The sequence below is a fragment of the Penaeus chinensis genome, chromosome 3 (genome assembly GCF_019202785.1).
Source record: "Penaeus chinensis breed Huanghai No. 1 chromosome 3, ASM1920278v2, whole genome shotgun sequence".
Lineage (NCBI taxonomy): Eukaryota > Metazoa > Arthropoda > Malacostraca > Decapoda > Penaeidae > Penaeus > Penaeus chinensis.
Window position 1 is genome coordinate 21,138,066 of NC_061821.1, and position 16,032 is coordinate 21,154,097.

A 16,032-nucleotide genomic window follows, 5' to 3' on the forward strand; every position below is an offset into this window, starting at 1 on the left:
TAACTTTCGTTGCACATAGCAAAGAATTTTAATCGTTCAATTAGGGAATGGAAATAAATACCACAATGTATTGAAGTCTTTAAAATTTTATCGTTTCTTCGTTATAATATTTATCTTCCTCGTAGGGTTTATATGCATTGCAGTAACATATTTTAGATGAAATATTCACATTTCAGCACGAATGTTGTAATGTGTAGATAAAAATATTTGAATAACCGGCTACCGGGTGACATGTTCCATGTCACAAGGATAATATATATATATATATATATATATATATATATATATATATATATATACGGCCAGACTGTAGGAGCTTAGATATCAGCCAGGTCTGTGCTTCTGTTGCACACGACCGAATGATCATAGGAGGAGACTTCAATGCACACCACCCCATCCTGGCTTCCTGCTGGGCACCGGATGCGGCTGGCTGTCACATAGTCAATGTGCTTGAGACATTCCCTGAGATCGCTCTCCTCAATACCCAAGAGCCAACGCATGTCAGACCTCACCCTGACCTAGCTCTCACCCTGGCCACTGCGACTCTGGTGGAGAGGATTAGCTGGTGTGTCGATGAGACTGTCACAACTGACCATTGCGGCACTGGAACTACCCTCATGGATGCTGGCCCAGCCCAAATCCCACGACCGAATCCAAGATGTGTATATATATATGTATATATATATGGGGGGGGGGGGGGGTAAAGTTCTCACGAACAACGCGATACAGAGTTGAGCGTTAATAACATTCCTTTCCACTAGCGTTAGAAAAACAGGCAAACAAGCAAACACATCTTCAAAGCCTCGGATGACCTTAGAAGTAACACGTAACACGCATAAAATTGAAGTGATCTCTCATTTTCCATGCAAACATTGACCTACAACAAACCAAAACTAAAGACTCAGTGTGTTATGAATGCAAGAAGACTTATTTTGCATGGTTCTAAAAAGAAAGAGAATAAATATCTCACGATTTGTAATACTTCTTCATTGACATTAGTCTAGCATGGCTGATAATACTGTAAAAACATTTAATTATGGCTTTCCATTATATGCGAACACAATTGTATGTCAACTTACGCAGGTGGCATCATATACATGATATTCTACATACATAGACCATGCAGACTTGCAGACTTACATGGTACAGCCATACGTGCATCATGCATACATATCAAAACATACTTTCTAAAATGTAGATGCAGATATATAGATCTCTTCAAGGACCTTATAATATTTTTTTCTAACGTAGACTAAATGTGGCGGTTAACGATTAACGAGTTAAGTAAAGAAACAGTTATTTTTTTATCTCTTCGTCTTGAAAATATTATATATCAGAGATAGTTTTACATGTATATATATAGAGATAGATAGATAGACAGATAGATAGTGCCAAGATTCTCGTTGTAAGTATCGTTGCACTCTGATCTTTCAATTTCATTGCTGGAGAAAACTTTCAACATTTTTTGTCGATTACCTTGCCTAGTAAATAATATAACAATCCAGTAATGTTTCGGCTTCCTTCTCCTTCTCCGTTTTTTAGTTAGACATTAAATGGCTGTCAACAAATCACAGTAAGATTGAATCAGCGTATTAAGAATGAAGAATTTTCGTAAGGAATCGCATTCCACTTCAATTTGTGCCACGATGCTATTTTGTTTTCCTTTACAATTTGAATAAGATCTATAGACTGCTTGAGATTTTTATACGGAAAGCATTTTCAACACAAGGAGAGAGAAAACGGATTATTTTCTTGTGTTGGGATCTTTATAGATAATCCGGTATGAGAGAAAGAAAGATATATAAAAAAAAAAAAAATAGTTTATTGTGTACGTGTGCGTCTATGTGAGTACAAGGTTGTGCGTGTGTGTTTACAATACATTTCTTATATATTTTCTTTCCTGTTGATTAAAAAAAAAAACGTGATGACCAGCAGAAAATTCAGTGAAACAAATGAGTTCAAAGTGACATAGAAAAATATAGAGTATATGTACATACATTCATATAATACATATACATATCTATATCTATATCTATATCTATATCTATATCTATATATCTATATCTATCTATATATATATATATATATATATATATATATATATATATATAGCTTAAGGCCAGGTACCATTCCGCAAGGAGGAGCCCGAAATCAAATCTCCCGTAAGGCTTAGGGACGGTGAGAATTCAAGTTAGGGGTCCCGTTCACTCCCTTTGAAATAAGACAAGTAACTCCTTTGAAAACACCTAACAATAATGCTTTTATCCTTATCTATGGTCCTTTCATTGTGCTAATAGTAGCAATAGTAGTAGTGGCAATAGTAGCAATAGCAGTAGTGGTAGAACGAGCAATAGCAGTAGAGTTAGCAGTGTCAGTAATAGTATTGGTAGCATGAGCGGTAGGCGCAGAAGCGTATGGTTGAAATGAGGGTAGTAGCACGATTTATAGTAGTGGCAGTGGAAATAGAAGACATAAGCGTTAATGCAAAACAATGACCAACAAAAAGTAGAAATGAACAATAGTGAAAGGTCATTTCGAAAACCAAGAAATATTGCTGCAAGGTGAAACAGTCGGTAACAAAGGTAAAATAACAAAAGGAAAAAAAGAGGGCAAAATAAAGATAAAATGCCGAGAGCTCACCAAAGATCAGTAAAAGTACAGTAAATGTTCAAAAAATGGAATACCAAAAATCGTAAATAAAAGGCAAACACTCATCAGTAAAAGTCACGAATAAGTTTCTTCCATACATACATGCACTGCTGAACGATTACGAAAAAAATACATGTAAAAAGACCTAGCATTTAATGTGAGCATTACTGGATTTAAATTAATTTATTTCAGCTTAATTTAAGTCATGTATTATTCGAATTGCCTTTAATTCATGCTTATCAAATTCGTCGAACATTATTCAAGTCTAGGCAAGTAGCAGAAAAAATAGAGTAACCTTTGATGTAGTTTTTGCGGAGGGGATGTGACACAAACAAAGTTCAAGTTGATATTGTTTATTTGCTCCTTTCCTTGGAACTCCCGGAGCTCGTAACGTCACAACACACTGAATATTTTATTCTCATAAATAACAAAATCAAATCAAATCAAAAACATTTTGTTCCGGAAATGATTAATTCCATATAATAAAAATCGAAATCGTTATTAAAAGGCTATAGAACACGAACTAAGAGTTTATGAATGAATTATAAACCGACTAAAAACATAAACAGTAAAATTGAGACCCGTCAGTTTGTAAATCAAGATGATAAGATAAGTTCTTAGTAGAATGTAAAAAACTTAAGTTAAAGAATTTATTCAAAGCGCTGATTCTTCAAAAGTATCCAGTGCTACGTTACGAACCGAGACATCGTTTAAAAAAAAGTTGCGGTAAAATGTGACCTTTTAAAAAAACAAAACAAATTAAAAAAAATGAATGCATTAATTAAAAGCAAGAACGATAAATCAACAAATGCAGCAACTAATATAATAAAAACGAAAGGAAAAGAAAAGGGATGGGGCGAAATATGGAAAGCACGTGCAAGTGACACAGGAGTGCCTCTTGGTGAATGTGTGTGCATGAATAGGATTATGGCTATGAATATACATACATATATATATATATATATATATATATATATATATATATATATAACATGTATATATACACAGATATATGTTGTAGCTACTAACAATTTTACTATTAGCATTCCTATCATTATCAACATAATCCTTTTTGTTATAATTCCTACCATTTTACCATCAGTATTAAATATTAGTGATACCTTTGACCATAGTAATAGCAATAACCGAAAAGTGGCAGCAACAGTAGTATTGGAATATGGTAGCACGAACATTACTTTTACCATAATCATATAAACATACATAGCTCCCTCTATATAATAAAAAGTCCATTACCAAGTGCTCAGTAGTGCAAGTTCCGTATGTCATTGCGTCTTTTTGAGCCATTTGCCAAGGCTTGGGGGTCACTCTCTTCCCTTGTTCTGCGTTGTTTGGGCACCTGGAGGGAGATTGGTGGATGATCGGTTTTCTAGCACAAAAATATAATATACGTGAGTTTATAAGTATATATACATACAAATGGCGAGCATATATAAGTATATATATGTATATAATGTATATATACATATATATATATATAATCTACATTCTTATACGTACATACTTATATACATAAATCTCTATATAGACATATATATACATAATTGTATATACATATATATGTATATATCAATAAAATATTTATAAACATACATACCCCTCCCCATAGATATATGTATATATGTATATGTATATCATTTATGTATATATATTACAGTATATGTAGATATCATATATATATATATATATATATATATATATATATATATATATTTATACATGTATGTGTGTGTGCACACCACACCACGCATACACACACACACATACACATATGTACATATTCACACACACACACACACACACACACACACACATACACACATAACTATATAATATATATATAATATATATATAATATATATACATATATATACACATAAATATACATTTATATATACACACACAAGCATGTGTGTGTGTACATATAAGATATATATATATATATGTATGTATACGTGTATATATATGTATATATGTGTATATAATATATATATATATATATATATATATATATATATATATATATATATATATATATATATGTACACACACACACACACACACACACACACACACACAAACACATATATGTCACGGCTGCTATTTCCCTTACGACACCTGCGTTTGACTTCTCAAGTCGTTTTCTCGCCGTGAGTTATCGGAATGCAGGCATCTTTTTTTTTTTTTTTAACTGCCACGGCAGGTAATTGAACTCGGGGCCACGAGGGTTGCAGTCAGGTGCTCTGACCACTGGATCATCGCGACAGTTATATATATATATATATATATATATATATATATATATATATATAAGCATGTGTATATATGTACATATATATATTATATATATTTATGTATATAAACATACAATTTCATGTATATATATACATATACAGATTACATATATACATATTCATAAATATATATAAATACGAGTGTGTGTGTGTGCTTGTGTGTTATACAATTACCCCTTTCACTTCCCTCACAGGAGCAGAATGATCACTTTCATAGGGAATTCGGTAGTGAGGTTCCTGACTGCGGTCACCTTGCCTCTCCTCCGCCTGATTCTGTTGTTCGTGGTGCGAGAGGCCGGGGAAAAGGGGAGCTATTCTCTGAGCGGACAACTGCACGCGAGCTATGACTTCATTGTCGGTAAGTGAGGCGATATGCGCTTTTTTAATTATTATTATTATTATTGTCATTATTATTATTTTATCAAGCTTCACTGTCGGTAAGTGAGGCGATATGCGCTTTTTTATTCTTGTTGATTTTTTAGTTTTATTACGATTTTATCGAGCTATGACTTCATTGTCGGTGATACGATACTTTGTTCTCTATGTTGAGAGAACAAGATATATTTGTTTGGTTGGTGGACGATAATTACATAATATTAATTAAATGATAATTATTTTGTAATACAGTGCTGGTTATTCGGCAATGCTGTACTCAGTCAATCGCTGTAAGTGCATCTTCATCTTATAGATAAATAACCGAAACATTAATTTACATATTTTACATTAAAGATTAAGTGTCTCATCTTATATCCTGTTTGTTATCTACATGGTTTTCTGTCTTTCTTCCTCCTCCTCTTCATCCTCATTTCGACCAGCTCCTTTTGCATATCAATGGCCCTCTCCTTTTATCTTCGTTTTTCCTTCTCCTTTCTTGGAATTTCGCGATTACCAAAGTTGGCTGGCTTTCCATTGTAATCTGTCTGTCTCTTATCCTCTTTTCCTCTTTCTTTTTTATCTTCATTTTTCCTCCTCGCTTCCCAAAGTTTCTCGATGATGACGAAATCTAAAATGGCCGCCTTTCCCGCCATTGCAGTCGGCGCCGGGAGTGGCGGTAGTGTCATGGCCTCCAGGTTATCCGAGGTTGAGGGTTGGCGTGTGCTGGTGGTGGAGGCGGGCGGCCCTCCTGCTGCGGAAACCTTCCTGCCGGCCTTCGTGCCGCTCTCCTTCTTCCCTGGCTACGACCAGGTCTGGGACTACACCTCCACGCCTCAGAAGCACGGACTGAAGCACTTTGAAAATCGGGTGAGGGTCGGTTTCTCAATCTCATTGTCTGTACACGCGCGCGCGCGGTAAGTACTCACGCACCCACACACATACACAAATGTACATATGTATATACTCGTCACGCTGCCTTCCGCCCACAGATAGCGCGCATCATCCAAGGACGCGTGGTCGGGGGTTCCTCGTCTGTCAACGGCCTGATGTACGTGCGAGGCAACCGGCGCGACTTCGACCACTGGGCCTCCCTCGGGAATGCGGGCTGGGACTACCGGTCTGTGTTGCCGTATTTCATCAAGGCCGAAAAGTACTATGGCAGTTCTCTGGGAGAGAGTGGTTAGTTTTTGTTGTTCTGTCGCTGGGGGTGGAGGGCCGTAAGAAAAGAGACAACGGTAAGCACTCTCTCTGCCTCTCTCTTCATGTGTATTTGTGTATTTATTATTATTATTATGAACGGCTGGTATGTCCCAAAGAGAATTTGGGAGACCTCTAATCCTCCTAAATTAATGCGGTTGCATATCTGGATTGTTATATGAATGGCTAAATACAGTGTAACAAAAACTGTTCTTGTCTAAAAATACGACTAGTGGTTTTCATGTAGTTAATTAAAATATTTTCTTATTGCTTATGCGTACTTTCCTTTATTGCATTGTAATGTTTTCTTGTGATATAGATAATGATTAAAGTAATAATTCGTTAGAAGTTGTTAATCATATTTCACTTTCAATTTTTATTAATCATTTATTATAACAAGGCATGAGTTTGAAACTCAACTACAATTCATCTTTGCTTTTCGGTCATTATTAAATTCAAAACACAAAAATTCAGAGAGAAAACAAAATAGAACATCCTGCCTACACAATACATTAGCAGGCTTAATGTTACCGAGCGCGACGCAAAGAGAGAAAATGGACACTGCCAGCTTCTAGAGCATAAGAAATAAAGTTAAACACAACAACTACAGCTGCTCCGGCCTCATATTTACGGCGAAATGACGTTAATATCCAATGCATATCCCCTCTCAGAATACACAACACCCTCACACAGACAATTTTAAATGTTGCGTTTTCTGTGAGTTGGCGCGAAATGCTAATAAAGGGGGGGGGGGGGGGATACAGGTAGTAAAGGTTAGGTTGGTATTTTGGGTTCGCATGATACCCGGGTTTTGGAACTTCATCTCTGGAGGGTGCGCGAGATACCACTTTTTTCGGAAAGCAGTGCCCTCGCCCACAAAAAAAAGTCCAGTGTGTGTCAAAGAAAATGCACGCGTGAAAAATATATATTGAGAGCCGGCTGAAAGTTTTACAAGCCGCACAATACACATACCGCTAGAAATATTGCTTGGTCGAGGACATATGATGGTGAAGCGTAATAACGGAGGCGCGACGATACAAGATTAATACGATTTAATCAACGTAGAACGAAAACCGGCAAAGTCTATATTTCATTGTATGAAGTAAATATCATCAAATAATAAACAAATACCTGTAATATAAAAGCCCTTACTTCTAATAGTACAATAGACGTACTATTACTGAAAATTATTACCGATTTAGCTGAAGTTCGTTTCTATTGCAAACGACCACAGTTGGTGGATTCGGTGTGCGGATGAAATCGGGCATGTAGTATCCACGACAGTCTCCGATGTATTTGGCGCTCAGGAAAAGGTAAATAAATTGCATCTTACGAATATCCAAACCTAAACTTCTATTTATTTCCTAGATACGGAGGCAGGCCCCCCCATTGTACCCCCCTTTATTAGCACTTTACAACACACAGAAAATACGACATTGAGAACTGTGTGTGTGAGAGTGTTGTGGACTATGGATATGCAGCAGACATTTTCATTTCGCGGTAAATATGATGCCGGTGCAGCTGTACCTGTGTGTTTTTTTTACTCTTATGCTCTATAAGACAATGTCCATTTCCCTCTATCTCTGAAAAGAATGTTTTTCATTCATACTGTTAGACCAAACAGCCTATGAACATAAATGTGTAACCGCCGACGAAGGTTTTGTAAACTGTTACCCCCTGGGCCCCCTGGTCAGTTGCTCTTGAAAGAACTGTCTCAGGGTAGGGCCTTCCCTTGCTCATCTGAAGCTGGGTATGAGGCGAGACGCTTGCGATTCTTATTTTTGCTTAATGCCCAAACAATCCCTGAAATAATATAAATGTACCTCAAGTATATCACCTTCTCCTTACGGTAAAGCCACTGGTTTCCATATTTTCAGTATGAATATACGGGTTTATCAAATGATGGGCAAGAAGTGCCATCTCCAATATCCTCAAAGACAAGTAACTCGCCTGCGCTCTCTATCGCTGTTATATCGGTATATCTAATGAATTTAGAAACTGTTACTTCCGAATAATAAATACTCTAATCAGCACTGATGGTTATGGATATTCGAATACAGTTAATAACTTTCTCGCCATCCCATTACTTAAACAAATCAATGATTAACGCACAATACATTTTATAAAGGTAAAAATGTAAACCTTTTAGGACAGCGACGATTTTATCGCTAGTCGAAAAAACAACACAACTCCGGCGCTGCTTTCGTATATTTCATACCATTCGCCGATATTTACAGTGTTCTATTTTTCGACAGAACACTGTGATGTAAGAAATATAAAGATTCATATTTAAAGTTTAAAGATTAGTCATAAAATATACCATCGTCCCTCATGTAATTTTATGTAGGGTTTATCGATGCACGTAATTATATTTTTATAATGTAAAAAAAGCGGCATCATTTTGCTTACTATAGGTAGGAAAGAATATCGGATGGCGATTTTAAAATATTGAGAAGGTAAGTTTCTCAGATTTATTCGCTCTGTTGTTTGCATATATCATTTTCCCTATAATAAATGGCTGGTTGAAACTAATGGATCACCTTAATCCCTAATCAAGAGAATTTAAACGTACGAACCCAGGAACGCAACAAAAATCAGCAAATGGTAGAGTTGTCCTGCCTAGGCCTATGGCGACGGACGAGTGACCGAAGCGACCTACCTGGTAAATCGGGGCAGCGCTCATGACGTTGGCGCTGGGTAAGACGAACAAGCCAATATAATTGTTAGCAGTAGTTGACAATTGTACAACTACTTAGCTCGTTAATTAGAATGTTAACATTATAGTATTCAATTTACTATTATAGACTGGTTAATTTAATAGTATGTATGTGTATGTGTGTGTTCCCCGTGGGTGGCTGCTTAGAACGGAAGTGCATGCAATGTCAGACTGTGAACTCAATTTAGTAAAGATTAATCCGACCCCACCAGAGTTGCTGAGAATGATTAAGTCCTAAATATTGGTATAACTTCAGAGATGTGTTTGTTTACATCCAAAGGCCATTCGAGAGAGAACATTTATCAGGTAGAGTGACATGATAAGAAAATTAGGTGAGAGCACGAAGAGGTTGAAAGTAAGGATAGCGACATAAGGTATCCATATGTCCATGGCAAAAGATGCTCAGACGCAGCGTTGCAATTATTTCCACAAAACCGCTAGATTGGACTTTAAAAAAACGCTAAACACAAGAGTAAAAACTCATTTTCCCGGTAGATCATGACTTAAAAATTCTATATCAAACGGAAAATCATTAGAATATGAACATTGGTCAGATGTCAGTATGACTGAATGGAAAATTATCAACAAATCTTGCTGAATCCTGGTGACTGGGAGGGAGGGAGGTAGACTGTAAATCTATTATTTTTGTTTTGTATGTGTTTTTTTACCTGTCAAGTCGGAAAAAACTAGAATCGAAACAAGTAAGTCGTGGCTTATAAGGTCTTGTTCGTCTCGGCATCAAATGTCAAAAGTCACGACAGCCTTGACCAGGGTTTCCCAAGCTTGGCATGTGACGAGACAGCATTTCAGGTAGTGCGACAGTTATGGATTATATTTCCCCCAACTCTTTAGCAACGTAGGGCAGATAAACGCCCTTTGCGGAAAGACTTTGTTCAACCCATTAGCACATGTACTCGCATAATGCTAATGATACTATCAATCATGAAATTATCATTATCGTGCTCAAATGTGATATCACTTTCAAAAGGGTTGCGACATTCATCAACTCTCAGGCTGAGGCTTTAAATACATTGGGAACCTCTGGCCTATACTCTTAATCCCGGGAAACAAGCAATCATTACATGTCTCGACACTCCAAATATTTTTAATCTCGCGCCGACAATCCAAAACTAGATTTTTCTTCCTCCATTCGTTAACCAACATATAGAATTGCATAATATGGCTTATTATTATATGGTTTATTATCTGGCACAGAAAGGTATCATGGACGGAGCGGGCCCTTGGCGGTGACCCCAGCCTCTCCCGGTCCCATTTTTGAAGCCTTCGTCAAAGGTGGCCATGAGCTGGGCTATTCCATGGTCGATTACAACGGTCCTGAACAGATAGGTGAGTGAATCCGAAGTGAGTCAGTGAGTAAAGTGAGTTAATGGGTAACAAGCATTTTTTTGCAAGTGTATCAGTTAAAGTTACAATCATCCTAAGCAGATAGGTGAGTGACTCGCTGAATAAAGAGCTAATAGGTCATAACATTTATTCTGTAAATTAATCAGTTGCAGTTACAGTGGCCCTGAGCCGATAGATTCGTGATTCCGAAGCGGGTCGGCGAATCACTTAAAGTTATTGAAAATTGTTTTGATTCGCATAACATTTGTACTTAACGGAAAATCACTTCAGGAAAACCCGATATACTTAAAATCACAACCAAAGTCATACATTCGAACTTCAGGTTTTGCAGTTAACCAGTACACAATCGGCAATGGGACGAGAGCGTCAGCAGCGGAGAGTTACCTACGACCTGTCACCTCCAGACCTAATTTGCATGTTCTCCACAGCGCTACCGCCCATAAAGTAAGTTTGTAAGGAGCGACGTCTGCTGAAGTCATTACCATGAATTTGCTTGTGGCTTTGAGTGAACTGTTTAATGTTTGGTTCCTGTCACCTTCAGATTATCTTTGATGAAGACAAGAGGGCCGTTGCTGTTCAGCTGCAGTACAGGGGAAAGGTTAGTGTGTGTGTGTGTGTGTGTGTGTGTGTGTGTGTGTGTGTGTGTGTGTGTGTGTGTGTGTGTGTCCCTATTTCTGTCACTCTCTGTGTGTGCGTACATGTGTGTGAGTGGATGCCACTCTGTCCCTCAGTTTACCTTTTTATCTGCCTCAATCTGTCTCTTTGTCTGTCTGTCTGCCTCTCTATATCTCTTTTTTTTCCTTGTGGCTGACATCGTGAAATCACACGAGACGAAACAAGGTAATACTATACTCACAAACTCAACCGCATTATGTTGTTTTCAGATACCTACAATTGGCGCGCGTCGAGAAGTGATCGTATCGTCAGGTGCAGTAGGATCACCCAAATTACTTCTGCTCTCCGGTGTGGGTCCCAGGATTCACCTCCAGCAACACCGGGTAAGAATTTACGCTACCGGAGCTTTATAATGGGCTTCTGAGTGCGTCCATAAACCCTATGGAATGGTTTTGTGAATCGAGGTATACAAGACGTTCTGCCTACTGTATACAAGGATTCCAGGGGCCGGATTTACTAACTCATATACGAGATCGTATGAGGTTTGTTTACATTTTAAGTCAAGCTATTATCTCGTTTCTTGCAACGAGTGTATTTTCAAAACACTCCCGAGGTCGTAAACACATGTCCGCACGAGAGACATTAGTGTGTCCGAAAGCACTCGTAATGCTCATCGTGGCGACTCTCATCCACTCATATCACCCTCATAAATACCTTCAAGAGTGTATTGCAGTGACTTTTCTTTGGGGGAAATCAATTAATATGTAAGAACAACACATTTAGGAGGCATAATAACAGAGAAATGCAAAATGGCTTATGTAAATAACGTTGGCCTTTTCCGATGCGCGGAGGCCACGGAAACATTTGAAGTAGGCCTAATGTAAATCACTCAACAACTTTAGTTTATCACGAATTAGAGGAATTCTAATGCATTATCAGGTACGAAATTTGAAGGAAAGTCTATAAGTTCCTTAAGCATGCCTTTTATTCCATGAAAACAAATTATATAAATACTGAATAACAGAGATTAGTAATATATAAGCACAACTATTAATACCCTAATACAATATTATCAGGGAAGCAAGGGGTTAATATCTTGATGAATAATGAGAAAAAAATGTCTTACTTATAACAAATTTGTTGTAATGTTTCATAATCTCTTTATGAAGTTAAAATGAAATGCTTTTGAGAAATGTATACATATATGTATAAATATACACATATGTGTGCATATATGTATGTGTATATATATGTATATAAATAAATAAATAAATATATATATATATGTGTGTGTGTATGTGATATTATATATATATGTATATAAGCTAGTTGAGAAATCGTTGATAATAATAATAATAATTTAGGGTTTGCTGTGACTAGCTCTTGTGATTTCAGTCGAGTTGTTGACTGTATATGTGCAAGGAATGGCTGGGGTTACGATTCACTGGGAGTCGAACGCAGGTCAGCAAGATTGCTAGGCGAGGACGCTACCGCTGCACCACACAACACACGCATTACGTAACAGTTACGAGAGAGTGGAGTAAATCCGGCTCCTAGATAGCAAGGAGAAACTTCATCATGTTATTCTGTTTAGAATAAGCCCATGCCAATCTCTAAGTCAAGTTCGTTTCCTCAGATAAACGTTGTGGCGGACGTGCCGGGTGTCGGGCAGAACTTCCACGACCACATAGACGTTTACGGTCTCACGTGGACAGTCCCGTTCGGAGCCAGTCCTCGATCCCTTGGTCTTCTTGCAAGCGCAGATGTCCTCTCGCCTTCGTCTTTACATGAATTCATTAAGTCCAGGAAAGGTGAGCTTGACACATGAAGGCAATCTTTTGATGACCTTCGTAGAAAGAAAGATGGGTTGCAACGTTTTAAAAAAAGTAGCGTGTACATAAGATATATATACTTCACGGAAACGTCCAGTATTCGACTTAAAACTATGACAAAGAATGAAAGCATCTTGTGAAGAAGTACTTTTCCCAGGTCCACTGACTCACACACCGGTTGAACTTCTCAACGCTTGGGTGAAGGTATCACGGGGAGGTGACCCTCTCTGGACAGATACGCAGATTTTCTTCAATGGATTCACAGCAGGGGCAGACTTCGGTCTATTCTATCCAACTCTCTGGGGCATGGACAGAACCGTATGTTATTTCTTCGTTTTCCTTAATATGAGGTTGATAATGATGTAATCAAGAAATAAAAAATAGCAGATATATGTAACCTGTCGAGTAGGATTTATTCATACTTATGTTTAATTCTTTAAAAATAGGTCCCATGCCACAAATATTTTACTTTGTCGTATATTATAAATTAATATTACAAATTACGTATGCAGGAGAAGACACACGACACTTTACAGTGGTAAAGACATTTCAGCTTACAAAACATTTTGCAGTGGTTTTACGAGTAATTGTAAGCCAAAATCAAGCATGGTCAATACATGCCAAAGGTATAAGAAAGAAAATGCATAAACATACATCTTGACATTAGTCTATTAAGCACACGCATTTAATTTTTCAGTTCTTTAAAGAATATTACAAAGAGATCTTTGGTCGGGAAGGTTTTACCATCAGACCAGTGCTTGTAAGACCCAAGAGCCGAGGGTCAGTCACTCTTCTCTCAAGAGACCCAACACGACCTCCAGCCATTGACCCCAACTACCTGAGTCACCCAGATGATGTGGCCACGCTCGTTAATGGTAACCAGTCTCTCTTTTTTGCAATTCCCTTCCTATTATTATAATTACAATACGTTTTCGCATCTATTATATTTTTTCCTGGAATTAAATTGAAGTTTTTGCCTTTTTTCCATCTTAGGTATAAAGTTTTCGTTAGCACTGGGCAACACAACTGATTTTGCCAGAACCTACAGAGCAAGTTTCTTTAAAAAGGTAACTGATAATACTTATAATATAATATGAGTATTTAAGATCTAACTATAAATTATGGTAAAAATTATATTAATTTTATTTTCATAAGACTTCCCTACCCAACAGCCTTTACGTGGTTGTGAAAACCTACCAAACGGGAGTGATCAATACTGGGCGTGTTATGTACGTCACATGGCTTCTACCTTTCTACACTTTGCTGGCTCCTGTAAGATGGCACCGTCCTCAGATCCTTTAGGTGTTGTGGATAACAGACTGAGGTAATGGAAAACAATATTATCAGTGGGAGGCTTGTTGGCCCACTGTAAGTTTCAGGATGTTATTTTGGACAAAATGCAAAAATAGATTGTTGTTGTTGAGTGTAGCGCATGTATTTATGTGTGTATGTATGTGTAGGTCTTTCTGGAGATATATACAAATAGAAAGACACTTATACACGTACATACCATATACATTTGTCTTAATTAATTATTTCTATCTATTTATATCTATTAAGAAAGTTTCATGCGCAATTAACGTTAATGAATAATGAGTATACGATGTATAGAAAGATAGATTAGTTAAGTACAAATCTTAGACTAAATTAATACTATTTTTTCAGTCCTATGTTCTGAAGGTTCTATCACTATCGTTACCGTGGGCATAACATCCCATACCTATTTCATTCATGTCATTTTCACGAATTTACCTCCAGCAAGGTTTATTGGAATACATGGTAGACCATGAATTATTTCACGAAGTTACCTCTAGCATGATTCATTGGAGTAAAAGGAAGAACACAGCCCCTTTTCACGAAATTGTCTTCCCTCTTGCAGAGTCCGCGGAGTAAAAGGACTGCGTGTAGTGGACGCTTCTGTAATGCCCTCTGTTACCTCAGGGAATATCAACGCACCTGTTATTATGATTGCAGAAAAGGCCTCTGATATTGTTAAACAAGACTGGAATGAACTAGTGTAGCCTGATTGATGATATGAGGTATAAAATTCTTTAACTTTGTGTAAGGATTATGTTGTATATTTTCCAATATGTGATCATGGAAATACAGATTACGAGTATTTATCATTTTACAAGTTACCTTTCTAACGAATAGTAAATTAAGGAAATTTAGATACGATCACTCTAGTTACCCCATACATATTATAGGATATCAGTATTACTGATTGCAAAGCGAACGAAATTTCTTAATAATTATAAAACCCTGTGCGAGAACAATCAATTACGAGGGTCTTCCCCTCTCTTCATACTTTGAAAATCCGTTCTTGAGTCGAGACATGATTTGTCCATATCCTCCACCTATATATATCTATGTCTATCTATCTGTCTATATATATACTCAAACACATTATATGCATATATAAAATTATATTTATACTTATATATATATATATATATATATATATATATAAGATATAATATACATATATTCACACGTACACACACACACACACACACACACTAATAACTGCCGAGAAATAAAATATACAGTAGAACAACAATTTCTGATCTATACGAAATAGCTGTGTAAATTTCCATATGTATCCCTTCAAAGAAGTAATCCTGAAATGAAATAGCAACAGAGAGATAACACACTACACAACTGTGGATTATATATTAATTGTATATGAATGTATGCTGCTCTTTTAATATATGTATAGGGAGGAGAGAAGGAGAGAGGAATGAGGAGAGACAGGCACAACATGGAGACTGGCATCGAACATACGAACACACATGCGTGCGGAATGAGGGATAAAGAGGAATGGAGAGAGAGAGAGAGAGAGAGAGAGAAATTATACTCACACACACACACATACACACACACACACACACACACACACACACATATATATATATATATATATATATATATATATAAGAATATTATTTTAATCCCGCCGTTGGTTCCAGTG

At 37.0% G+C, this 16,032-nt stretch overlaps 1 protein-coding gene across 5 annotated transcripts in view; it reads left to right on the forward strand.

The window, feature by feature from the left end:
- Positions 1-15,182, forward strand: part of LOC125038088 (oxygen-dependent choline dehydrogenase-like) — a 32,201-nt gene extending 17,019 nt beyond the window's left edge. For 2 of the 5 annotated variants that reach the window (XM_047631350.1, XM_047631358.1), the window contains exons 2-14: positions 5,156-5,319; positions 5,995-6,203; positions 6,326-6,515; positions 10,465-10,596; positions 10,937-11,058; positions 11,156-11,212; positions 11,499-11,612; positions 12,866-13,040; positions 13,207-13,379; positions 13,759-13,936; positions 14,055-14,128; positions 14,234-14,385; positions 14,941-15,182. In XM_047631350.1, coding sequence (XP_047487306.1) covers positions 5,163-5,319; positions 5,995-6,203; positions 6,326-6,515; positions 10,465-10,596; positions 10,937-11,058; positions 11,156-11,212; positions 11,499-11,612; positions 12,866-13,040; positions 13,207-13,379; positions 13,759-13,936; positions 14,055-14,128; positions 14,234-14,385; positions 14,941-15,082 — 1,875 coding nt within the window. In that variant the 5' untranslated portion in view covers positions 5,156-5,162 and the 3' untranslated portion in view covers positions 15,083-15,182. Of the gene's footprint in view, positions 1-5,155; positions 5,320-5,994; positions 6,204-6,325; positions 6,516-10,464; positions 10,597-10,936; positions 11,059-11,155; positions 11,213-11,498; positions 11,613-12,865; positions 13,041-13,206; positions 13,380-13,758; positions 13,937-14,054; positions 14,129-14,216; positions 14,386-14,940 lie in introns of all 5 variants that reach the window. The other 3 variants (XM_047631368.1, XM_047631386.1, XM_047631376.1) reach the window with 3 other exon arrangements.
- Positions 15,183-16,032: the final 850 nt, after the last annotated feature.